Source organism: Phalaenopsis equestris, unplaced genomic scaffold (genome assembly GCF_001263595.1).
Source record: "Phalaenopsis equestris unplaced genomic scaffold, ASM126359v1 Scaffold000046, whole genome shotgun sequence".
NCBI lineage: Eukaryota > Viridiplantae > Streptophyta > Magnoliopsida > Asparagales > Orchidaceae > Phalaenopsis > Phalaenopsis equestris.
This window is the reverse complement of record NW_018164488.1, coordinates 146870-173915: the sequence shown is the minus strand read 5'-3', so window position 1 is coordinate 173915 and position 27046 is coordinate 146870. Positions and strand designations below refer to the sequence as shown.

General features: G+C 34.9%; 1 protein-coding gene across 3 annotated transcripts; it reads right to left on the bottom strand.

Moving 5' to 3' along the window:
• Positions 1-394: 394 nt before the first annotated feature.
• LOC110019082 (C2 and GRAM domain-containing protein At1g03370-like) lies at positions 395-27046 on the bottom strand. 3 transcript variants are annotated; one of them, XM_020716631.1, is made up of 9 exons: positions 26635-27046; positions 6217-7461; positions 5401-5583; positions 4554-4837; positions 4358-4474; positions 3947-4209; positions 2439-2607; positions 2057-2329; positions 395-532 (listed from the first exon to the last, which is right to left on the bottom strand). In XM_020716631.1, exons 1-9 carry the CDS (start codon positions 26981-26983, stop codon positions 518-520), a joined length of 2898 nt encoding a protein of 965 aa, XP_020572290.1. In that variant the 5' UTR covers positions 26984-27046; the 3' UTR covers positions 395-517. The 3 variants fall into 3 exon arrangements, with proteins under 3 accessions (XP_020572290.1, XP_020572289.1, XP_020572291.1); XM_020716630.1 differs by lacking the exon at positions 395-532 and adding an exon at positions 1228-1728; XM_020716632.1 differs by lacking the exon at positions 395-532 and adding an exon at positions 1612-1728 and having other exon boundaries at positions 2083-2329.

Genomic DNA, 27046 nt, shown 5'->3' with positions numbered 1-27046 from the left:
ATAAAAAAGGAGGGGCCTTTGCAAACATCCCACACAATTTTTATGAATTTATATATCTAACACCAAAACTTTACTTTTTACATTTCTAACACAAAATTTTCTTATCACGTCTAAAATTTCATATCACTAACTTCTTAGAAGTGAAATATACCCTTCGAAGCAAGCTAAGGTGCTCTTAATGTAAAAATCAAATTTTAAGTGTCAGCTATGTAAATACATAGGAATTATGTCGCATGTATGTAAATCTTCCAAAGAAGATAAACACAGCCCAATGGCATATCCAACAAAAATAGAGAAACCAAGATTATAAACCTCATGCATTGCCTTAATAAAATATATATATATTTGAATGAAATATGATTACTTTTAGGTCCCAAACAAATGATTCCCTTCAAGCTTCCATCAACATCACATTTAAATTTGAAGGAACTTTCTTCCTCCCTTCCATAGGAGTAAGTGTCCAAATCGATCACTGCAAGCTGCCTTCCAAGCAGCAATAATACTTTTTGTCCGGTATTTATAATAGCAACACCTATAGTTTTCAAAACAACAGGGATGAGTTCTGCCTTGATAACAAATCAAAAGCGAAATTATAAAAGGCAAATTTCAAGCATTTATCGATCAAATTCTCTTGCATCTATTGGCCATACAAATTTATTAATATTTAATGATATGGATGTTAATCTGGCCTAAATAAGAGCTCAAAATAACATATTTATCATTATGATATTAACTGTTCAACATATCCCAAAATATTCACAGTACAACATATTATAATTTTTTATTTTATTTCCAACTAATATGCTAACTTGATTCTGGTACTGTTGCATTCTTCTCCCCTGCAAAATTTACAGTTCTTTGATGTCATAAGCCTATATTCCAAAAAAATATATTTCACTTTTAAAATGTTCATAATAATGATATTTTTAATGTAATGTCAAAAATTTGGGTATCATGCACATAAATATCAAAGCTTCAGTATTTGATATGTCAATAATATGCATGTAAATGTCCCTAATTTATTGCTTATAAATTTGAAATAAATTAGATTACACCTAGCTTCAACATGCATTATACTAGGTAAGGCTTCGAGATAGATGAGTATTTGGCATTCTTGTGAAGGCAGGTAAATCTTCAACATTATATGATCAGAATTGCATGCTAAAGTTTTATGACAATAAAGGATGTTACATTGGTATTTCAAATAAACAGGTTGAGCTTTGCTAGCTCTTTACATCAAAGTATATGTTAAATGAGTTCAAACTTCAATTTTGAACTAAAAACTGCAAAATCTGATCAGTTTGATCTCTGCCAACAGTTCAGAAAGGGATTATAAAAGTTAGTCTTTTCTATACATAACCAATGTACATGTGAATCTACTTCCTAGAGAGAGAAAAAAAACTAAAAGGAGACTTTTGATTTTTTGTCTCATTCTCAAAAGCAAAACCGTTCAGGTTTAATAGTGCTAAAAACTAATCAGACTCCACCAGCTGTTATTCATGATGTTATAAGGGAGTAAATGTTGGAAAACTTTCATTTTTCCATGGAAAACTCTTTTGTGAACAAACGAAACATCTCTTTGAGACGAAGTGATGAGTTGGAAATAACATTCTTCATTATCCTCTTCTGATGCTTGGTGTTTTTAGACCAAGCAATGCCTAACAATACTTGGACAAGACATGCCTTCGATTTGGATTGAAGATCACCAATCTGATATCTCAAATGAAGCTGAAGAAGAGATCAAAACTATTAAAAAAATATAAAACTGAGCTAAGGCGATCTTAAATGCATTCTAATATCTATGGAGCTGTTGGGGATCACTTCTGCTCTTCGTTTTTTATTTTTATTAAAAATAAAAAAAGTTTGGTATAGATAACATCTTTATTTGTTTTTAAAAGCATTCAGAACAACTTTTAGATGTTTTGAGTATTTTTAAAAATAAATTAATTTATTTTTAAAACAAAAAATACAAAAATGCACTAAAATAAAAGCAAAAATAAAAAACAAGTGATCCCAAACAAAACCTAAGAGAAAGAGATGTTTATGTTTTCCTCACAGTGAAGTAATCGCCGAGAAGAACACCTTGGAGTGTCATGACTTCTTCGATCATGCATTCATTTTTATCATGAAGATGAGATCTTTGCTGTGTACTGGTTACCTCTCCACCATAACGGGAGATGTTCTTATCAAATTTGTAGTGGATCTGCCTCTGGTGCACGTTCAATCTGACAGATTCCCATGGCGTGAAAGAGTAATCAACACAGCCAACTTTTTCCATCAGCTTTTGCTCCAGACAGCCTCCTCCAAACATTTCTAAGAGTGACTTCATCTGATCATTGCAAAGAGACCAGAAAATAATAAGGGAAATGATCAAATTTCAGGCCCTTCTAATGTCATCTTCAAGAACATACTAAGAACAAGAGAGAATGTTGACTCACAGGTACAGGAACAACGGAGGAGAAAACTTCAGACATTTTAGCATCTTCTATGGTGAAGAATGATCCACTTTCTTCAGATTGGAGGTTGTTATCTTCGGATTCTTCTTCTGCTATCTTCATCTTCTGTTCAGGACTTAGGGACCTTGCCTTCCATAGTGCCATGATTAGCCTGCTACATCGAGAAGGTTAGATATCTAATGTAGGTTTTAGCAGATCAGTGAATTAAGGAATTGATAGGTGATTAGAGTATCATCATAAACATATTGGCATTGGAAATCAAGCTGGTTGTAAACACTTATTACAAACGCTCACGTTGGTTTGCCAAAGCAGGTCAATGATCATGAATAACTCTGGTTAGTCTGGATAGTCGTTTCTCAGCTTGATCACTAAGCGAGTTCAACTTGAATGAGATTTTCATCTTGTTCGCTAAATGAGCTAAACATGTAAAAGTACTAGATCAAATAAGAGCTCTCTCTCTTTATCTGTATATCTATATATATATATATATATATAGCAAGAAAAAATATTAATCAGGAATAGGGCTGTCAAAACGGCTCGTTGTTCGTGAACAACTAGTGTTTGACTCGTTCGTTAAGTTCACGATCCGAACATGAACAATAAGAACAAATATTTGTTCGTTTGTGTTCAGTTCATTTTGGCTAGAAATACTACTAATCAATTATATATGTATCTTTGATGACTATAAGGCTACAAAGATTTATAATCAATTAAAAGTATTAATGAAGAAAATAAAATAAAAATGATTAAATTAGATTCAAATAATCTTTTAAATCTTGCCCCAATCCTTAACATCTTATAGCTACGTGATTTGGTGTGTCAAAATGACTCTTTGTTCGTGAACAGCTCGTGTTCGGCTCGATAAGCAAACGAGCGGAACACGAACACACTTTCTGAGCTCAGAATATAAACGAGCCGAACACGACCTGGGCTCGTTTACAGCCATAATCAGGAAGACCTATTGAAATTGATATGAACACTTATTAGTGGATTATGAATATTAAATGAATTTTACTCATTAAGAGCTAAATTTCTTCATGCCAATTTCTTATAACTAGTAATTCTCTCATAATAGACCTTCTCAAATATGATGGTTAAATGATGTATCTATATATAGATGTATCTATATATATATATATATGTATGTATGTATATGTATATGGATATAGATGTTAGTTTCACTTTTCGTTCATGTATTTTAATATCAAAAACTGTCGCACTGGACGACAAAATATGGACAGCAAATATTTCTTGTCACTTAACAAAGATATTACAGAAATCATAAAACCTTTTCATACGAAAACACTTTCATGCAATAAATGGTCCAAACTGTCTAGCTAATTGTGTAAAGAAAATATTCAGTTTAATGATAAACAAGTTTGCTTAGCTAAATTGTCTCATTGCCATAGTTATATTAATGACTCCTTTCCTATCAACTTGAAGTTCTAAGCACAGCAAAAGAAGAATATAGAAAAGGCAGGAACAAATACCGGTTAGCCACATTGAAAGAAACAAATGATTGGAAGTGGAATTTTAGCTTTCCATCTGGGTCTACTGACTTTGCCCAATGCCTTGAATCTAAGCATCTACCACAGCGAAGAATAATCAGAAGAGAAGGGCTTCCCATTGATTTCAAAGAGGGAGGAATAACTTGAATGTCCTCAATATCTTCCCATAGAAAGAAAAATTTTGTCTTGTGTCCAAAGAGATTTGTGTAAAATCCAGTAATCCTTGGAGATAGAAACAAACGACCCTGCAATAAGAAAGCACCAGTCTGATATGAACCTTGTCAATTAGAAATTACAAGAATTTATATACTCTATTTGAGGGATTTCAATGATAACATTCTAATTTAGTGTGCAAATGGCTCATATGCTTGTCCATTTCTATAAATAAATAACCTGTAACGGCATTTTCCTCTTCAAGTGACAAGTAAAATCATTGATAAGAAACTCTTCGGGTGGCAGACCAAATAGCTTCTGGAAAGCTGAATTTGTCTGAGGTGAACGCAAATTTATCTGTGCATTGACATATAGAAAGTAAGCTATTAATTTCAAACTTCAGAAAAATGCACATCAAATTTGCAATATATCTCACCTTTCTACCAACTTCTTTCTCCATCTTTGTTAGATAGTCCGAGACAACTCGGTCTCCTCGTGTGTTGCTTAAAAAGATCCTCAGATGCAACTTAGATTGGCATGCCTGGGCTAATGTTCCTTCTAAGGCAATCCATACATCTTCCAGTTCTGATAGATTATTCTTCACAAAATTGACTTCAGCATTGCCCAGGGCAACAGCTTCATTAAAAGGTCCATCAAAATCAAACACTTTAATGTCCATTGTAGATGGGGGATCATTCATTGCATCAAATTCAAATATTTCTGTAAATATGGAGAGGATAATAAGTGGTTAGTAATTCTAATACATTTTTATATTAAGAAAATATGGAAGCGCTGATTTTGATAAATTTGAGGTTGCAAAAGTCACTTTCTATTGAGAATTAGTTTTAACCTTCCTGTAGGTTATTTTTGTACATAACTGCCCTTTATCTTACATAACCAAAGATAATTTTCTTATGCAGGAATACTTGGCATCGGCTACAAATCAAGATTGAAGGGATTTTATCGAAGACAAATTAACCTCTACATTGTGTTGTGTTGTATTACGAAAATATCCACAACGCAGCAACTAGTCATTGATCTTTTTCTAAATTTGAACTATTGTAATGAGAAATCGTAGAATAAGGCATGAACGCTTTTGAAGGTGCCACAATCTAAAAAACTTAAAAAGTTTTATTCACAACTTAAAGGTAGCCTTAATAAGCATAACAAACTTTGGGCCTATGATTACAGATAAAAAATTTCTGTAAATTGTAACAATGACGAAATCAAAATGTCAATCTGAAATGAAGAAGAGAAGGAGAAGTGAAAGGTCATTGAATCACCATTCCATTGAGGATCCAGAGTTTGGAATTTAATTGAGCTTGTCTTTCTCTTGCCATTGCAGGTAAACACTACATATGGATCAGAGTAACCAGATGAATCAGCTGCTGCAAAATTAATTCCCTCGATCAAAGCAATTGTTAGCAACCAACCATCTCCTTCAGCTCTTACTCCATGATCATTCCCTGTATGAAAGGAAAAGAAAAAAAAAAACTCAAAATCTAAAGTTATATTGGAAAATAATACAATATTTCACAGAAATTTTCCTTTATTTTCCAAAATACTAGAAGAAAAAATGCCTGAAAAAGTAAACCAACATGAATGCAAAATGTGTTAGAGCTATAAAGGATTATTTAGTGTTCAAGCATGCTGCAAATTATTTGCTTACTGCAGGAACGAGTTGTGCACATTTTGTTGAAGCAAATGTTAAATATTCTAATATTCGGCAAAAGATCAACAATGATCACAACTTACTTGCCTCTCTTTTAATATGCAGTTGCAAAGTAGTAAGCCCCTTTGGCAAGGCCTACTTTCTAACAAGAATACTAACTTAGCAGCAAAGAATATCCGTTAGAATATAATTCATGAATAATGAATATAAAATTCTGTGATGGTCAAGTCTCCACAGTTCCATGCATAAATAGCAGTCCTAGTTCATTTAAGAGTGATGAATGCATATAAAATTCTAAGATTGTAAGTCCCAGCTCATGTTAAAGTAATAAATGCATTCTCAGGACTTACAGAAATATTAAACGTAGAAATTTTTTAAGAGCTTATATTGATTATCATCCAAATTCGAAGTAAAAAAAAAATTGAACCTCTTAGCCTCCTTGCCTGCAGAAAATGACCTATCCTCTTTAAAGCATGTTCTCCTTGGAGAAACAAGACTCCACAGACCATTACTTCTTCAATAGAATCTGGCAAATCTAGGCCTATGAACTCAAGCCCCTGTATTGAACTACGGTTTGCAAGTAGTATATGCACAGTAACACACAAAACAGCCAATATGAAGGATATTATAGTGAAATTGCCAAAAATTCTACACACCAACTTCCATTCAGACTCTGGCTCGGTCTCCATAGAAGACAAAATCTGCTCTTTTCTGGATCCAGCATCTTTCAAATCAAGAGTTTTAGCATTCAGAGATAACACCTCAGCAAATTGAACAAAGTTTTCTTTCAGGCCTTGCTTTGCACCATTTTCAATCATACCTTTCATCATTGTACTCTGAAGAAAATTAATGCGCCATGAAATCACTAAATGAGATGATTGCTCTTCAGATGGCAATTGAGGACCAGGCATTATACAGTACAAAACTTCACACCTGAAAGAACTACCAAACGGAACATCAGGAGTACTCACACTTGCTAAAACAGCATAGTTTCTATCATCAACCTTTAGATAAGTCTGACTCTCTGTAGCTTTCACTGCTTTAACTAATTTAGTTGCAGCTTTTATGTAGGTGAGCACTCTTTTCAGGCTCTCTCCGCCATTTTCAAATTTCCAGGGTTCCATACATAAATCAGTAGTTCCCTGAACATCTGCTAAGGATTGTAAAAGTTTTGAATCAGGTGAGAAGATAAGAGAGTTCAGCACAGCTGGGGAGATTGCATAATGCTTGTCAAGAAGTACTCCCCCAGGTAAATTTTCTGGTACTTCACTTCCCTGTTCTTTTGACTTCAAGAATTTCAAAGACTCAGAAAAATTATCAGGTAACAGTGTTTCATCAGGCTCGAGATTTAGTGGTTTCTCTTGGTTTATTTCAGTGATATCAGAATCTTTACTTGAGGATGTTGAAATGCTCACATTCTTCCTAGAAAAAATCTTAGACATTCTCTCACGCAATGATTGACCACGCAACTTCTCTTCTATATCAAGATTGACTTCTTCATCCTCAGATACAGCATAAGAGTCCATTTTACTACTGGATTCTACTGATGGTATTTCTCGTTTCAGTTCTGAGGATTTATCTGAATTTGATGTTAGATCTACCCAAGAAGACCAAGGAGGTGTTCCATCACAAGAATTCTTCTGAGAAAGTGACATGGCTAGACGAATTTCTCCTGCGGGATTTAATAAAAACATTCATGTATCAGAACCCAAAATCAATGTTTTTTTAATATAATTACAAAAAAGCCGATGTAAATGCTAATCTAATAAGGCAACATATGATCTGAAGTTAACCACAAGCCATATTGTGATGATAACAAATAAATGATCGGAGTAACCGATATTTCAATGAAATGATTACAGTGATAATGATTAAAATTAGAAATATTATTAGCAACTATGATGTCAAGAAGGATTGGAAGATAGACTCAAAATAATTAATAAAGACAGATAATTAACTCATTTAATTTTCTTTTAATATTCTAGTTACAATAAATATATAACCCCATGGCTATCGAGATACTTTCTCATATGTAAAATAAATAATAAAAATTTTATGTTCAAGTAATCCAACTTACTTTGAAAAGATTACAAAAAACAGCTTAAATCATTGGGTGGTTATTTAGACAAGGACAGGTGATTTTGAACCTAATTTTCATAAATGTTTTCATCTATAGAGAATTATCTAGACAATCTCAATCATTAATATGATCTCAAGGCTATACATAAGATCTCAGAGCCGTACATTCAATCGGACATAAACAATCCACTGGAGACAAGCCATTAGAAGATCTCTGTTTCCATAATTATAGTCACTAAAGTGGATTTCCATAACTTCATGCCCAAATACCTAGTTTGGGATCATGCATACAATCAGTCAATAATACGTATTATTAGTATAAAATTCTTCTAAATTTGAACTGATCATGAAATACACTTAATTGTCCGATAAGCAAATTCTTAGCTCAAAATTTTTCAAATTTTATTGGAACTTGGTCTTAACCATGTATAAACCTGGGTGAAGCTTATTTATATATACCCCTTTTCGAAAGCATTGAGAGGGGATGGAGGCTCCAATTTCCTTACACTTTTTTCATTTTGTTCATCCCAAACATCATTTGCAAACCTTCAAGCGAATTCCTAGAGGTAGAACAAGAGAAAAAAGCCGCATGGTTTGATATTTTTTGCAAAGCTTTCATAAAGCATCAATCTTTCTCCAAAGACCAAACATTATAAGTAAATTTTGTTTACATTTTTACATCCTCACTATATTTAGTGCTTGCCAAGTCTATAAAGATTTAGTGTTTGTTAGTATTGAAACAATTGTTTGGGGCAAACTCCCCTATCAAGCGTGATTGCATGTCGATTTCCCCACCAACTCCAAGAGCTAAGTTGTTTGGCACTTAGCAGTTAGGATTACTAGAATCCTAATCAAATAGGAATTAGCAATAGATGTAGGCCGGTTGAATCAAACCATGTATAAATTATTTTTTTGTTCTCTATCATTACTTGCACTTTTTCTACTTATAATAATTATTTTGTTTATCAAACATAGAATTTGTGATTAGAAAACGTTTTTAAAATACTAATTCACCTCCTCTCTTAATGCATCTTACCCATTAATTGAATCTAAGCAAGAGTTCAATATTTGGCACAACTACTAAGAGTAGATTCATCAAACAAATAAGTTGTTTAACAATAATACACCAAAAGACCAGTCACATAAACCAAAATTTTCAAATCATGTTCCTTTCGATTATTAAAAATAAGTATTAGTAGATATCTAAAAGGAAAAAATAGTTGGCTTCAAAATATACTTTCTTATTCAACGCAAACCCTTACTAAAATGGTTAGGGTTTAGGTTGAAAAGCCATTTGATAAGTGGACTCAAGCTGATACAAGCTTAACTCTAAAAATATGATCACTATTACAAAATCAAGCTAGTTGACTATAAAAAAGCCTCCACCTTAAAAGCAATTTAAGAAGTATGGATAATTAATCATTATCTATGAAATTACTTATGAGGTTGTAATGCTATAGTTAATCAACTTAAACAAGAGTAAAAATACATGAAATCGTATGAATCTATTTTTTATACGTAGTAGATTTATAAAAAAAATGTTAATACTTCATATTACCTTAGTAGAATATATACGAAAGTTTAATCTTGCTCATAAAGTTTTTAGATGTTTTACAAAAGAAAGAGATTCTAAGTATCTTGCCATGTTGAGCTCTTTCTTAGCACTCGAAAGTCCTTTTATTCAAATCTTGCCCTCTAGACACCGTTTTGTTAAGATTCTCCTTAAGCAAAGTTAGGACCTGCTTTCGACCTTTAGATCCTTTGAGAGCAAACTAGAGGCAACTGTGAAACCCTTTAAATAGAATGAAGCTTAACTCTTAAATATTGAGGTACATTTGGTTAACTATTAAAATTTCATCAAAAACTCTTAAGTTAAGAGTGCTCGGGCCTAAGTACTCATGGGATGGATGGGAGACCTCTTAGGAAATTACACTAATGAGACAATTATGAGATCATTAGGTCAAAGCAGACAATATCTCCATGGATGAAAGTTCATGCTATTACAAATAATATTAGAGCTGCACCAGCCTAAAGATGGGAATTACATTCCATACATAACAATGCACCAAAGGAGCCACCTCTTGAGCCCTAAATGGGACAAAGTGCTACAAAGTGAAAGCCATCTCATAAATCTATAATGGCCACCTTCAGAATCTTATTTGTTTGGTAGAAGATTATGAGCTAAGAAACTGACGAGAACATTAGCTATTTAAGTGGGGGAGAATGCGAAGTCCCTTAAGTAGAATGAAGTTGAACTCTTAAACATTGAGGCGCCATTTGGTGCAAATATTATAAATTTATCAAAAACTTCAAAGTTTAGCGTGCTCGTGCAGAGGAAATCATGTGATAGGCAACCTTTGAACTTTCACCAACGTAACAAAATCATGAAACTATTAAGCCAAGGCGGACAATTTATCAAAAACTTCAAAGTTTAGCATGCTCGTGTAGAGGAAATCATGTGATAGGCGACCTTTGAACTTTCACCAACATAACAAAATCATGAAACTATTAAGCCAAGGCGGACAATATCTTGATGGATAAGAGTTGGTTTGTTACAACAACTTGTAATCCTCCCTATTTGGTTGGCACCATTCTATTCCTCTTGGGTTATACAACACCAAGACCAATGTGGAAGTTTGATTTCTTCAACTTCACACCAAAATTGGCGCACTACTAAGTCAATTTTTTAAAGATAATATCATTCTTACATCTTCTTGTAAACTTATTTTAAGAAACTAGTATCTCAAAAATTTGTATCAAAAAGTTGCATCTTTCTCTAAAGTGACCCATTTCAATCAGCCTTGGTCAACCACCCTCCTTGTGAAGTTGCCAATCTTGAAGATGATTCTCAAGAGTCATATTTTTGTGAACCTCTCGACAATTTGTTTAAAAATAAATAATATATCTAAGTTAAATAACTTTTCCAAAGATAATGATTTTTCTTCAAAAATTCAATTAAATTGGTCATTTAAGCTAATCACCCACACTAGGAGGCCCATGAATATAGCATCTCAACAACTTGTCCCGAAAAGTTGCCTCTTCTCAATAACTCAATGACTTCTCCAGAGAAACTAGTGTCCCAAAAACTTTTTCACGGGAACTGCCTCCACTTAACAACCTCTCCATGAATTTTCACTAGAAAATAATGTCTCCATAACTCATCATAGTAGTCATCTCTTCTTGTACATTTCACCTGAAAATTTTAAAGATAGAATCATTTTCTTAGGAAGTAACCTCTATGCTTTCATCTTAAGACCTCATCCTTCTCTATAAGTTCATCTAGTCAGCCCTAGGACTAAAATTCTAATTCTAAAGAACTTGCCCCCACAATTTCATCCCGAGAACTCATCCTTCTTAACAAGTTCATCTAGTTGGCCTAGGGGATGACATCTTTTTTCAATTACTTTATTTGGGAAGTTTGCCTTGAGAACTCGAATCTCTAAATGAGTTCAAGTCATCCTTGACCAATACCTTGTCTTCTCCAGAAGTATCCCCTTACAATGACTCACCACAACCGATTACCCTCTGGAGGAGAGTAATTCAAGTCGGCGGAACCCATCCTTTTTCCTAAAAAGGAGGTCCACTTTCGGTAGAATCCACACTTAACATAAGACGGGCTTGGTGTCAGTATGTCTAGTGACAGTGCAATAGCAAATCAAATGCTAGCTATCAACATGCAAATCCTAAAATAGTTTAGTATTTACAAGGAACCTTCCATCATCTCTCTTGACCCACTCCCTCTCACAAAGAAAAAACCATTAGCAAGCAGAACAAGCACTAGTGCATGCTTTATCCACCATTAAAATAGAGAAGGCTCCTTCATGCAAATGCAAAATGAACCTCCAACTTCTACAAACAACACTACAATTTCCAAAGTTAAAATATTGTTGCTTCTTCAATTAACTTACAATCTAACAATTAGACTTCTCCTACTACTTGCTCTTTTATTTTGCTCTCCTCACCAAAGAATTGTACATGGTATTTGAGAACCATTCAAGAACAAAAACATCAACCATTGAATACTATCAAAACTTACATGAAAGATACAAAATTAAATTGTCGCCCATTTTTTTCTTCTCTCAAATGTATCTTTCCAAACCATTGTCACGCCAACGTAGAGCCCTCCACTCAATGACCCTCATTTTCATCATGCCAAGCACCCCTTTAGCAAGCCCTTAGACTTCTTGTAGGTAGACTTTTGGATCCCATTTCAAAGGTTTACAACAAAAGTCTATAAGGCTAAAGAACCACAAACAAATAAGAACCAGCAGGCCTCAACTGCAAGCATCGCGAGCATTGCAGACAAGCCAACCAAGTTGCTTGGAAGTTGAGTCGCATCGATAAACTCAAATAAGCCATTACGGTGACACCCAAATTATTCACAAATGACATTGGCACCTCAATTTGCAAGCCAGCTACTTTAGAGCTCATGGGATAAAGCCTTATGCACGTCTGTCACCTTAAGTACGACTGGAAATGTTATCATACCCGCTCCTCGTGGCACCACACAAGTGTTACCCGTGAATCTATCAAATCATAGACCTCACTCTGTTTTTCATTTTACCTGCAGATTTTCTCCTTTGAATCAATATTGTACTATCAAAATTGATATAATAGGGAATTATGGATTCATTTACAAGACTTATAATAATTTCTTGTAATAACTAGTTAATGAGGTAGCCATTATTTAAAATGTGTATGTAGCTCGGCAAACTCCCTTGCAGTGTTATGTTAGATTCCCGAGTACATGGAGTTTATAATGTTTAATGTTACGATTACTCCACTTCATAGCATGCACTATAAAAATAACTATAAATTTATTGCTTGTCATATAAAATTTACTGTGATGCTCTATGTGGTTTCTTGCAATTTGAATAGCCTCGTACGATAAATTTTGCACAATATTTAAAAAACAAACAAGAAAATTTTAATTCCTCAACTGCTTGGCAATTTTTTACAAAAATATTATGAATAAGCTATTCGCCCAATTTGTAATCTAAAAAGTAAATCAAGTTGCATTTAGTAACATAGCGAAGGCCGCATTCCTCGAGTTCAAAACACTAGACTAGCCAACACATTCATATTGTCAGCCTAAAACATTTGCATGTAGATCAAAATAATATCACTTTATCATTTGTAATTAAAGCCCAAAATAGTTCTAACTATTCATATGCAACTAATTTAATTCATAGTATCACATTTCTCTACTTTAGCCCCTTTATAAAATTAATCCAAAATAGTTCTGTGACTGGTTCCGAAATTTTTGTAACAAAATTAACCTTAATAAAATAAAATTTTAATTTTGAACATCTGTGACTGACTCCGAAATTTTTGTAACAAAATTAACCTTAATAAAATAAAATTTTAATTTTGAACATCTGTGACTGACTCCGAAATTTTTGTAACAAAATTAACCTCAATAAAATAAAATTTTAATTTTGAACATCTGAATTTATAAAAAAAAAATGTACAATTTATACATTTTAGTTCTATGACACAAAATGTACATACATGTCCCTCAACAATAAAAAAAAAATTATAGTTCAGTTCCGAGGGACCATTCAAGATCAATTTATATAAGCAAGCGCTAAATTGAAACAATATGATTCTCTAAAATTAAATTGATCACATACAAATAGTTTGGGAACTACTTTGGACTTTAACCATTATCGTATGTATAAGGAATTCCATGTGCATGTCTGGCTTTCTTTCCTGACATTTTTTCTATTCGCTAGTCTATCCTACCTTACCACTGAGATTTTAGAAGATTAATTTAAAATACACAGAGGCAAAGTTAAGGCATTCATTATCAAGTAAGACTAGTGGTCAGACTACTTGACCTCTATGGTGGTTCATAAGTCCTTTATTGTGAATCTTATCAGCAAAAGAAAATGGTCTCATATGTCTTTTATTTATATTAGTTTTAAAAGAACGCTTATTATGCCGAGGCCCTTCATGAAAACCTAGGAACCCCATGAGTATTATGACACCAATTTAGGCATAATCCTCTAGCAATTGAAGAAACGTCAACCATGTATGCATGTATGTATGTATGTATAAATTATCATTTGATATTAAGCCTTAAACCTTATATTAAAAATCTCCATAAAAAATACTAACAAATTCTTTAATTAGTGCTTTTATCTTTGCGTGCGTGTTACTTAATAGGCCTCCACTAACCTTTATGTCCACTCCGTAAAGTGAAAATTCTTTTGGTCAAAACTTAAGTTATTAGCAAGCCTTCATTATGAATTCCAGGCCTCAATAAAATGGTGAATGCAGTCTTTTTTAAATCATTGTAGGCACTTATAAAACTAGTTAAGCTAATATCAGCTGTTTAGAATTACAGCTATATACAAGTAGTTTCCAACAATGATGGAAGTTCGTGTCCATTGGATATCAAACTTCAAACTTATGAATCTATTATATATACTAGTCTAATCTGAATGAAAAAGAATTGCAGGACAAGGAGATCTCTGACAAGATTAATTTCAAATACTTACTATCATGACAACTAAGTATAAATTGTTTTTATTTTATTTTATTTTATTTAACACTGTCATTGTCGGTCTCATGCTCAGATCTGAAAAGTGGAGGGTTGCGTTAGATAGTAGACAACAAACGTAAAACTTTTTGAAAAAATCATGAAATGAATCGTTTTGATCATTGTGTAAGTGTTAGGGCGTCCACTGAAAGTGACGCGTTGTACGGCCTGAATACAGTGAAAAGTATGCAAGGTACACCAACGCCCGGGTGTAGTGCCAAATAAGCAAGGGTTCCCACATTACGAACGGATGCAAATAAAGAAGTTAGTCCATAAAACTAATGAAACTAATATTAGGATAGGATCTTGGAATATAGGTACTCTCAATGGTAAATTAATGGAATTAGTTGATATTATGATTCATAGTAATATTAATATCTCATGTATTCAAGAAACTAAAAGGGTTGGAGAAAAGGCTAAGGAGATTGAGAACTTAGGTTTTAAACTTTGGTATTCTGGTAAGAGTTGCACTAGAAATGGTGTAGGTGTTATTATTGATAAAAGTTTAAAAGAAAATGTTCTAAAAATTAATAGATTTGGATATTGAATTATAGCCCTTAAGATTATCATTGATACTAAGATATTTAATATTATAAGTGTTTATGCTCCTCAAGTAAGTTTAGATTTAGGGTCTAAAAAAAATTTCTGGAATGACTTAGAAGACTTAATATAAATGATACCTCTTGTAGAAAGATTTTTTATTGAAGGAGATTTAAATGGACATGTCGGTAGAGTGGTTGAAGATTTCAGAAATATTCAAGATGACTACGGTTTTGAAGTACTAATGAGGAAGGTAGAGTCATTTTAGATTTTGCTTTAGCATATGATTTTATTATTACTAATACTTTATTCAAGAAAAAAGATGAGCATCTTATTAGTTATAAGAATGAATCTAATAAAACACAAATTGATTATTTTCTTATGAGAAAAAGATATCGTCGAGATTGCAAAGATTGTAAGGTCATTCTAAGTGAGGATTTAAGTACCCAACGCCGACTATTAGATCTAGATTTTAAAATGAAGAGTTGTAAAGTAAAGGATACTAGGACTCATCATCCTAAAATTAGAAGTGGGAACATATAAGACACATAAAATTATTTTTATGAGTAAAATTCAAGATTTCAAAATTTAGGATGTTCGTGAAGAAACAAATGTTATGTAAAATAAAGTAACAAATACTATTAAACAGGTAGCAAAATGTGTACTTGGAGAATCAAAAGAAAATTTTTTTATAAATAAAAATGGTGGTGGAACAATAATGTGCAAGAAAAGATAAAATATAAGAAAGTAAGTTATAAAAATTGGTTTAAATGTAAAAACATAGAGAATTGAGAAAAATATTAAACGGCTCGCAGGGAGTCTAAGAGAATAATTTGTGACGCTAAAAATTCTGCTTTTAGTGATCTTTATAATATATTAAATACTAATGAAAGTGAAAAATATATATGTAAACTAGCCAAACAAAGAGATAAGAAAGGTAAAGATTTTACTCACTTAAAGTGTATTAAAGATGAAAATAAAAAAGTGTTTTTCTTAGGAAAAAGATATTCAAAATAGGTGAATGAGTTATTTTGATAAATTTTTTAATGAAGTTCCTGAAAGTACGATCGAACTTAGTGATCTTAATATCGTTAACAATAATAAAACGTTTCACTTTTATCATTGCATTAATAAAAAAAAAAGTTGAGAAGGCTTCAAAGAAAACCAATGGTGGCAAGTCTGCAGGATCTAATATCTCAATCGAAGTGTAGAAATATTTAGGAGATTTGAGAGTTTTTTGGCTTACTAAACTCTTTAATATTTTTTTAAAAACAAAATAAATCCCTGAGGAATGGAGGAAGAGTATTTTGGTCCCCATTTTTAAGAAAAAAGGGGATGCACAAGAGTGTGCCAATTATAGAGGAATTAAGTTGATGTGTAATACTTTAAAATTATGGGAGAGGGTAATTGAACATAGTTTAAGACTTATTACAAGGATTTATCATAATCAATTTGGATTTATGCCGGGCAGATCTACTATGAAAGCTATACATTTATTGAGAGGTTTGATGGAGAAGTTCAGAGATAATAGGGAGGCTCTACATTTGATTTTAACTGATTTAGAAAAAGCTTACGATAAGGTTCCAAGAGATATCCTTTGGAAAGTTCTTGAGAAAGGTGTTGATATGACTTATATTCAAGTCATTAAAGATATGTATGCTAGAGTTGTTACTTATGTTCGAACTGAAGGAGGATTGACCACATATTTTCCTATTTCTGTTGGTTTACATCAGCGATCGGCTTTAAGCCCATATCTTTTTTCTTTAGTTATGGATGGTCTAATTGGACATTTACAGGAGGATGTATCTTGGTGTATGCTTTTTGCGGATGATATCTTTCTCGTGGATAAGACGAGAGAAAAAACCCAGGAAAAACTTGAATTATGGAGGTCTACATTGGAGCCTAAAGGCCTTCATTTAAGTAGAGCTAAAACTGAATACATGGAATGTAGTTTTAGTAGTAGTAGTTCTAGTGACAGAAGTGTAACTTTGGGTGATCAAATTATTAAAAGGTGTGAACGATTTAGATATCTCGGCTCTGTTGTTCAAAGTGATGGTGATATAGATGAGGATGTTGATAGTAGAATTCAAGTTGAAATAGATGGGGATGTTAATATCTCGGCTCCTCATTGATTTGGGCACCATTTTGAGATATTTCGGTCGGTTGATTTGAAGTGGTCGACAAATGATTTCAAGGCCTTCTATTGTGTTCTTTTGGAGTCTTAAAAAAAATGTTTTGCGGGTCTATCCACCGTTCATTTCTTTGTCCTTTCGGGTGGATTAGTCCCTCCTCTCTCTCACCCTCTTTTTCTTCTTTTTTCTTTGTTTCTTGATTTGATTTAGGTGTTTATGTCTGAGGCATAAACGCACATATATAGCCCTGGTTATATATGAACAATCAAGCAAGGTTGTTAGTAGGATGATTTTGGGGTTTAAGGACAATGATGAAAAAGACATCTGGGTATGTGTGAGAAGTTCTAGCACAATCCTGACTCAGTGACTTTGAGAGAATGAGGGATTGGAATTACCGTCTCTCTTCTTTTAAGTGCCTTATAAATTAATATATTTTCTTTTAAGTGCATGACAAATCAAAAATCTCTTTCGAAAAATGAAATCCTTTCAAAATATTTTATAAAAAATTTACGAGACAGTAATATGAATCAGGTTAGGAATTGTCATTTTATGTGACTGTTAGGCCAGAAACCTTTTACTTAGTGTTGGATCACACATACATGATGTTGACTATTTTATTAAGGCCCCATGGTCTTGATTTTAACCCAAGGTCCTGATTCTAAGTCCACCCCGTCTTGAATGCTTACGATTTTATTCGGTGTTTCGTGCATTTCCTACGATTTTTATTGAGTTTTTGTGAGTCATTCCCAGTTTTTTCTCGAGTCTTTCATGAGATTTATTCCCATTAGGCACACAGATTTATTTTATATTTACAGCATTTATTCCTTTACTGTATATTACACTGCTCTTCTCTTTTTTACTGTATATTTACTATATTTTCTTTACTACTGTTTTTCTTACTACACCAGTTATTGCTTTTCTTTACTACACCTCCTACTATTTCCTTTATGCGTATTATACATTTTAGAATAAAAGGATAGTAGTCTGGTTTTATAGGAGGTACCCAGCAACAGACCACTGACCCAAAAATTACATGTACATTTAAACTTAACATTAAACCTGAAATTGTTATGACATGGAGCTTGGAGCTAATACCACGTGCAGCACGGCGAGGATGTACAGAAGAACTTCGAAAGAGCAAACATATCTACAACAACAAACCTTTCCTTAGATTAAATAACAAGTCATAAGACTTCGAGGTAGTCCGCCTAGCGCAACATAAATCCTCATTTTATCGTTTAGGTTTTTGCACAGCAATGTTGTGTAATTTAAGCCCTAACTCACTTTAGGTTCCGAGGTCATCGTCCAATACGACGTAAACCATTCTATCTTCCAGGTCATTTGTATGATTGTGTCATGCAAATATAAGAATTAAATAATAAAATTAACAGAATGAAAAGTCAAATAACATTTTCTCAAAATTGAAGTCAAACAATATGATAGTTTAGGAAATCACCGAGGTTCTCCTCAGGATCATTGACATTCCCTACTTTTCTTTCCTTCGACTCCAGAAATAAATGTTCTCATTTGGTTCTTTTCCCCCACTTGACTTTTCTATGTCCAACCTTAGAAACCCTAAACTTTGAATTCATGAAGATTGATACATCTAATCATCATCGAGAGTTCTCTTAAATGAGTTCAGTTATTTGAGAGGTAATTAACTATAGGGGTTTGCTTCTATAGGAAGTTTTAAAAACGCAGGTAATATAAACTCTATCTAATTTTTCATATTAGATAGGGGAACTTGTCGCAGACCAGACATATGTCATAAATTCTGTAGTTTATTTGATCAAGTCTCACTATCAAGTAATGTGCATATTCCTCGGGATAGGTGCGTTACTTGCGGTATTATGTTCGATTACTTAAACTATTAAATGAATGAGATCCATCCAGTCTTATTTTTTAAAAAATAAAAAATATTATTTTTAAGAAAATCAATATACATATATTAAATTAAATTAAAACTGCATTTTATATTTTTCAAAAGAATGAAGGGAATTTTAACGGCCGACATGCATTTGCATCAAAAAAATTCATATGAAAACCTATAGAAGATTATTTATCTTAAATTAGCATAAGATTATTTCATCTGATTTGATGAAGCAGCCATATGAAGAGTGCCCACACGTTCGTCTTGAGCTCGTCATCTCGTATGGACAACCTGAGGCTAGTAAACAAAATAGCATTTCATAAATTTTAGCTCATAACATGCATTTAATTTTCAACACATACCTCAAATAAACTTCTCAGCATAACCGATACGTCCGAAACCTCCTAATTTCTATATTATCACCTCCAACCACACCTCTCCTACATTGATTTCGTGCTAGAAACATTACAAAAACTCGCAAAAGACTTTCGATGCTTACGGCACACAATAGGTGCCTTTAACTGCTATCAAAAATGATATTTGCATGAAAAACGAGGTACAAGTCAAAACGGAAGTGTGAGAAAGAAAATGAAAGTCACAAATGACGTGAGAGAGGGACTTGTGCTTACAGAAATCATGTTGGAGCCCTAAAATCCTGAGTTGCAACTTCCCTGTGCCACCCGGTTCACTGCTACTCACGGCCTTGCACAGTAGCAAGGGTTGCAATTCACTTATGCCCACGTGAAAGGAACAGGGAGTGGGATTGTAAGAGAGAGAGAGAGAGGAGGAGGAATTTGGGAGCAGAAAATCGAAGCTCAGAGCTCCCATTTCGGTCGACACTAGCGGTACTTATCGCCTAATAGATCGATTAGCTACAGTGTGCATGCGAGAGATAGAACCACTTCTATTGCTGGTATTGTTCCACACATTAGTATCATATTTGCTAGCAAGAAATCTGCGTAGCAGATTTGAGATAGAAAATTCCAAGCAAGTTTGGCCCTAAGCAGCCCTTTCCAATTATTAACTGCGTAGTCTGGACGGTTTGGACAAATCCTTCCAAGAAATGTACTAAAGACCCTTCGTTCCATTACCTTTGCTCCAAAAAATTTTTCTTCCATGAGTTTTGAGCTCCTTGGAGAGACCCTTGGGAATCTCAATATAAGTAAGCAAGTACATAGTCAGCACTATATATGATGCCTTAAGGAGGGCTATACGCCCAGCCAATGAGATGTAACGAACTCCCTAAAAACTGACTTTACTGGCAATATTTACAAGGAGCTTACTGTAATCAGATTTGACAAGCTTCCCTTGAGCTTATGTAATGCCCAGATATGTGATTTCATCAACTTTACAAAAACAAAGCAACTCCACAACTTCTCTTTTCTTCCAATTAGGTGTGTTCTCCTACTAAAAAGAATCATGGATTTGTCCAAATTTATACGTTGACCAGTCCACTCACAATAATTTTCAGTAATCCGAGATATGAATTTGGTCACCGAAATAGAGGCTTCTGAGAAGAGAAGAAATTCATCAGCATATAGAAGGTGGGAGATTCTAGGACCGCCTCTACCAATTTGGATCCTAAAACTTTGACCTTGTTGAGAGAGCGGAAGCAGGAGAAGTTCCGAGCAAAGGATAAAGAGTAGGATGATAACAGGCGCCCTTGATGAAAACCACACTCCACCTGAATCCATTCCGTCCATTGTACATTGACCATGATAGCAAACTTGGGGCGATGAACACGTTGCGGATCCTAATTAATAAAAGTAGAGTGAAATCCAATGTGATTCATTTTCTCAAACAAAGAGGACCAGCTTATTTTCTCATAAGCTTGTTCCATATCAATTTTAAGCGCCATGAGCCCGGAAACAACATTAGCATATTTGAATATATTCAAAATCTCTTAAAAATAGCAGAAAATTGGTAGAAATGGATAGCGAGGAAAACAAAAGCCGCTTGTTTCTCAGATATAATAGTCGGCAAAACTCCTTTGAGTCCATTAACAAAAATCTTGGCAACAAATTTGTAGATAGTTTGGCAAAAGCTAATAGGACAAAACAGCGCCAAAGATATGACACTGGTCGTTTTAGGAATTAACACAATAAGAGTCTCTCTCCATTGCTCCAGCACACATCCGGACAGAAAGCATTTCTCAAACGCATTAATAACCTCTTTACAAATAATCTTCGAAAAGTGCTTAAAGAAAGAAGTATGATAACGTCAATCTTGGGGGCATTCATCTTACTAACCGTGAACCAAATTTCTTCCTCTGTCACTTCCTTTGAAAGAATTTCATTATTCAATTAAATTTTAAGGGGAAATTCCTCCACGTTCGGCCACCTCTGAAACACAAGCAGCTTGCACTTCGATTTGGAGTTGAAAAACTCTCAAAGGCCTTTAAAATACCTGCATTTCATTGAGACAATCCCCATTGGCATCCGTGATTTTGGTAATGCGGTTCGATCGGTGCTGGGTTGTAGCAACAGAGAGAAAATAAGAAGTGTTGTGGTCCCCATCATTAAGCCATCTAACCTTAGCTCTTTGCTTCCACCAAACAGCCAACCCAGCTAAGGTAACATTAAGATCATGCATTTTACTCCTCATTTTCGCTTCAATTTCTTCATCGTACCATCGATCTAAACTTTCATCCAAGTGAAACATAGAGCTTTCACCTTCCAGCTGAGTTTCAAGATTAGTCAACTCTCTTAGATTATTTTTACTCCAAATGTAAATAGCACGTAATCATTTCCAATGCAAGATAGTTGCCTCCTCTCCGCCTGTCATTTCCTTAGCACAATATGCCAAGCTTCCGAATATGAAGTCCAAGTATTCTCAAAACAAATCCACTCATTCTTACTGAATGTATTTTGTGCCTCCCAGTAAAGAGTCATCGGACAGTGATCAAAAGTCATATGAAGCAAGTGTTCCACACAAGCAAAAGGCGCATCCTCGTGGAATTGAACATACATCGGTCAAGTTGAACCCAAATTTTATTGTTTTCAATTTTGTTGTTAGACCACGTGAAGCATGGACCCGAGAAACCAAGATCATTTTCGGCAATGAAGTTCGACATCTCTTGAACTCTAGTAGAGAATTTGAACAGTTTACCCCCTTTCTTCTTTTCTTGAGATAAAATGCAGTTAAAATCTCCTCCAATAAGAAGCGAGGTGTCAACATCACCGGTCTCCACAATGAGATGTCATAGAGCCCTCCGAGTAGAGTAATCATTGCTAGCTTAAACCACAGCGATATTCCAAGAACAGAAGTCTTAGATTTTCACAGTCCCCATGATACATTGGTCACTATGCCTGGTCACAATGAAGTTCATATAGTTAATACACTAGAGAACAAGAATACCCCCGTATTTACCACAGGTCATTTGATGAAAATAATTCCAATCTCTACCAACCAGCTTATCGTTCTCCAGTCTGCTAATGTCCTCAATTTTATTCTCCAAGAGACCCACTTACCCAATGTGTTTTTTTCCACAACAAGAGTCCCAAGGTAGTTTCTAACCTTCTTTTTCTAGGCATCCCGACAATTCCATAATAGGATATTATTCATTGATCATCCACGGGGGACGCATCCCCGCTGTCCGTAACAATTTCCACCCTCTTCTTTTGTTTCCTCTGTTGTCCTAGAGCCGGCCTCAAGCCCTGCAATTAATTTCCATAATTGGCTTTAGAAACCATTTCTTTGGGAGTTTTGGGCTTGCTACCATGAATCAACAAGAAACCAATATTAGTTGAGGGCAAACCAGCATGAAATTTTAGAGAACCTAAGTAAGGGTAGGCTCATCACCCCCTGCTGGAATGGAACCAAAGTTAAAAACCTGTTGCGGTATATAATCAACAGATTGAGGTGGGAGATCTGCCTTCTGCTTTGTGGGCTCACTGCCCTTTGTGTCGAAAGTATTCTTTGTTTGACCGAATCACCAGACTTGCCTGGTTTTGGTGATTTTTTTCCGATTCATGGTAACTAGTGTCCATGGCCAAACATGTTACCAATCTTCCTCCTTCGAAGCAGTGCACTAGAGGGTTGACTTGGTGTGACTGTTTCTTGTTTATCATACCTGCTATTACCATCTCCCATAGTGGAAGCCTATCGGGTTGACATGTTAGAGGTGCTGCCCTTTGAAGGATTTAAAAGATCAACCTACACCACACCACTAGCTCCAGCCATGTCACCCACTAAATTAGCTAGATTCCTCTGAGATCCTCGTACTTCCCACATTTAACAGAATGAAAACTTCCTGACATGGGAACATTTTATGGCCCATTTCTCGCACTTAAATCAAAGATGTGAAATATCTTCATATTCAATTTTCTAGAAAAATTCTCATTTATCCCATGATTCCAAGTGCCAATTGCCAATTTCTTTAAGAGATCAACTCGAAAACATACCTGAGTAAAATTATTCTGACCCCAAGGGTCTGTTTGCACATTGATCCATAATGGTTGGCCTACCAACCTTGCAATACAGAGAATGTTCATATTATCTGGTAAATGAGGTAACTAAATCCAAATTGGTGTCGAAAAACCAACAAAAGATTCTGACGAAAAGGAAGGTCTTCACACATCCAATCCGATAATTGTACCCACAACGAACCACGGTACTCCCAAAAGGACAACATCCCTTGCTTCAACACTCTCAAAGATGCTTATAAAGCAATTAATCGTAACCAAATTTGAAAAAGCCAAAATGCATCCATTTCCTACAAAGTTCCACGTTAAGGACAGCATATAAAAGATGTCTTCCAAGTAATTTCCCAACAATTACATTTTCAAGTCTAGATATGTTTAAATCATGCTTTCTCCATATTAAGATTGACCATTCCTTCTTCATCAAAATAGTCTTTCACATTCTCCACTTGAGTGACTTGAATGTGAGCCGGTTTTGCCCAAGCATTTTACCTACCAATCGGAAATTTGTGATTAGCATTGGAGAAAACACAACCACTGGCTAATCGATTTTGAGGATTCGGGGCCCTAGAGGGTTGTGCAGCCTCCAATCTCTCCTTGGTAGAACCATCATTATTGCCAAGCGGCGCACTATTCTTGCAGCTTTGTAAAGCCAGCAATTACTCGGAAGCTGCTAGACAGCTGGCTGTTTGATGCATTTTCATAGACATCTGGGGGGCACTGTAGCAAACAATTCGCCTCTTGCATACTTGTATCCCTATTTTCCACACCTGCAGAAAAACCAGATTCACAAATCTCCAAATCATTATGCATAGCTTCCCAATGAGCTTCACTAGCCATGTAGTCAATCATATTATCATCCTCCCTGATTGCCGCCTCCGACATAACCTCCATAGTCGTCGCTCCATCACCAAGGTGATAGTACAACCTGGAATCAGTCTTTTCTTGTTGATCAACCACCACATCTTCATTCTGTGACTTTCCATTTTTATCGGTGTTATTCTTCCCCAACACCACCATGCCTCTATTGGCCAACACATCAGAGCCTAAGGAGTCTTCCAACACTACCTACATCTTCGCACAAAACTTTGAAATGAGATCGCCTAAATTCTTTAGCACGAGAAGAGCCAAATTGGAACGCCACTCCTTAGCTTTCCTCAAGATATGATCCTCAATATCCCTTGGGGTTGCATTGTCCACCGATATTCTCCCATCTCTTACCATAACTTCCACCAAGCTTTGCCTGGATACACCACTATCGCCCAATCGACTCCCCTGCCAAGTTGCATCCACCTTATCCACATAAGAACCCCCATTACCGGAGGCAAGACCAGCCAATCCCACCCCAATCTCCTTACCATCACCGCCACGAGAACCACCACTACTCTTTTGACCGCCTCCCCAAAGCTTCAGAGGAGGGGGTGACTGCCGGCCACCCCCTTTCCCCAGAGTACCTCTCTCTAGAACACTCTAGTGAGAGAAAGAAGAGAAGACTCGGGATCACTTCCTCTAAATCCCAAAATCCTAAGGAGCAAAGAAAAATGTATTTTCACTTCTATGTCACTTTGTTGGTCACTTTGTATGTTGTATTGTACTTTTTGCGCCTTCCTTTATCCAAAAATCCCTTTAAGGTTGATATGCCATTTTACTAGGACTATATTTTGAAATTCTTCTTTTGTATCGAATACGATGCATGAACCAATATCTTTAATCAATAGCATTCTTGAATGTTGTGCAATGGAGATTTAATGAAGTGCCTTCTCTCTAGGGCAATCATTCACCGCACTCTTTAAGAGTGGTCGACAAGGGGTACATTGCCTGCATGGCATTGAATCTTCCTCTAGTGACTCCTCGCAATTGTATAAGGTCATCCACCTCTAACACCTATTGGATCCTAGTGCATAAATCCACAGCGTCATCCAATTGGTGTGCTAGTGAGGTCCCATCAATGAGCATCAAATGAAAGAAACGATTATCGCCACAATAATATAGGCTATGATGCACGGACACTTCTGAATGGCATATGTGTCTATGTCGAACATATGTTAGACACGAACACAACTCCGACACGTCCCAACACGTGTTTGACACACCGAAAACTATGTCAGGATTTTTTAAATAAATTTTGGGCTTCAATACGGCATAGACATGGCAAGTACAAGGCAAGACATAAAAAGGACACATGCGAGGACATGATCAAGACATAGCGAGACACAAATAAATGATTGTGCAATAAAATAATTGTTATTACTAATCCTAATTAGTTCTTTTCATATTTAGAATGTTTATTTTATGAAAGTATATTTCATCACATGATGCCTTCATTAAAGAATAACATAAAATTATATTATTCATATTAATAATATATTAAATATAAAATTGTATCCATGAATTGTCATATCCTACTTTTTACAATTATGTCTTATCATCATGTCTATGTAATGTCATAAACATTGTGCCCGTGTCCATACTCATATTTATGTGATTCATAGGTTCACTAACAACATTCTTACAAAGCAATAATCAAATAATCATTTGAGGGTTCAACTCACCACCTTGGACGTCGACCCTACGTTCCACCAAAGGGTTCTCCTCCCCTCATCAATAAAATTGTCATGGAACACCTTTTGCACTCAGCAATAGTCACCCTCCACAAGCACCAAGTAGTTCCAGAGTCTCAAACGTTGAGTACAAAGTTCCTTGAGCCTCAAACCCAAGTTAAATGAGATGTTTGAAAGATGTTCCTTATTGTAGTAGATCAACGCGTGGATTACCTACCTATCAATATCTATAGCCTGTTGATCCAAGAGATCATCCCCTAAGCCTTAACAGGAGCCAAAAGTCAATCATAATATTCAATAAAATTTGAATTAGATCTAAAACTAAAAAGAACCTGGCAAATTAGATCTCCATTCATTATATTCAATAAAATTTAAATTAGATTGAATCACAGAAGATTCTATACATGTTTATAGAGTCATCAGATGTAAAATGAGATTTAAAAAACCTCATTTGAGTTTGACAGTACTGATTGAGACTAATTTCCAACCACGCATGTTCTAATATAAGATATAAATCCCTTAAGAAAAAGGCAGACATGGTTAACAAACTGATGCATGAATCGGACATATCGAACCCAAAATCCAGGGAACAAAATGAAGAAGAAATTCATACAACATAAATTTGCATTTTGGGAAAAAAAAATTACACGAATCTCATAGTAAACAGATGAATAAGATTTGAAAACATAAATTCTTACCACATTCTCGGTTCTTCGCCTTCTTACTCTTGGACTGCAGTTGATACCAAGCAGTCCCAAGAGAATGATTCTCTGCATCCAAGACCATAGACAACGGCAATTTAACTTGTCCAATAAAATCGCCATTGAAGCACTTGTCCTCATACATTACTGAAACAGTCAGTTCTTCCCCAAGGTCTTCAACCTGGAAGAAAAACTCTTCTTCCCACCATGGCTTGGAGCTCTTCTTCACAACCTTAGTCTTTGCTCGCTGCTTCCCAAGCTTTAATCTCACATAGGGATCACTCAACCTATTAAGATCCAGCGCAACGAGACCTCGGGCTTCAATGACTTGCAAAAAAAGCTTCATGAGGAAGGCAGATGAACAAAACCAATTCACTAAGAGATCTAGCTTTTTTTAAACAAAACAGCA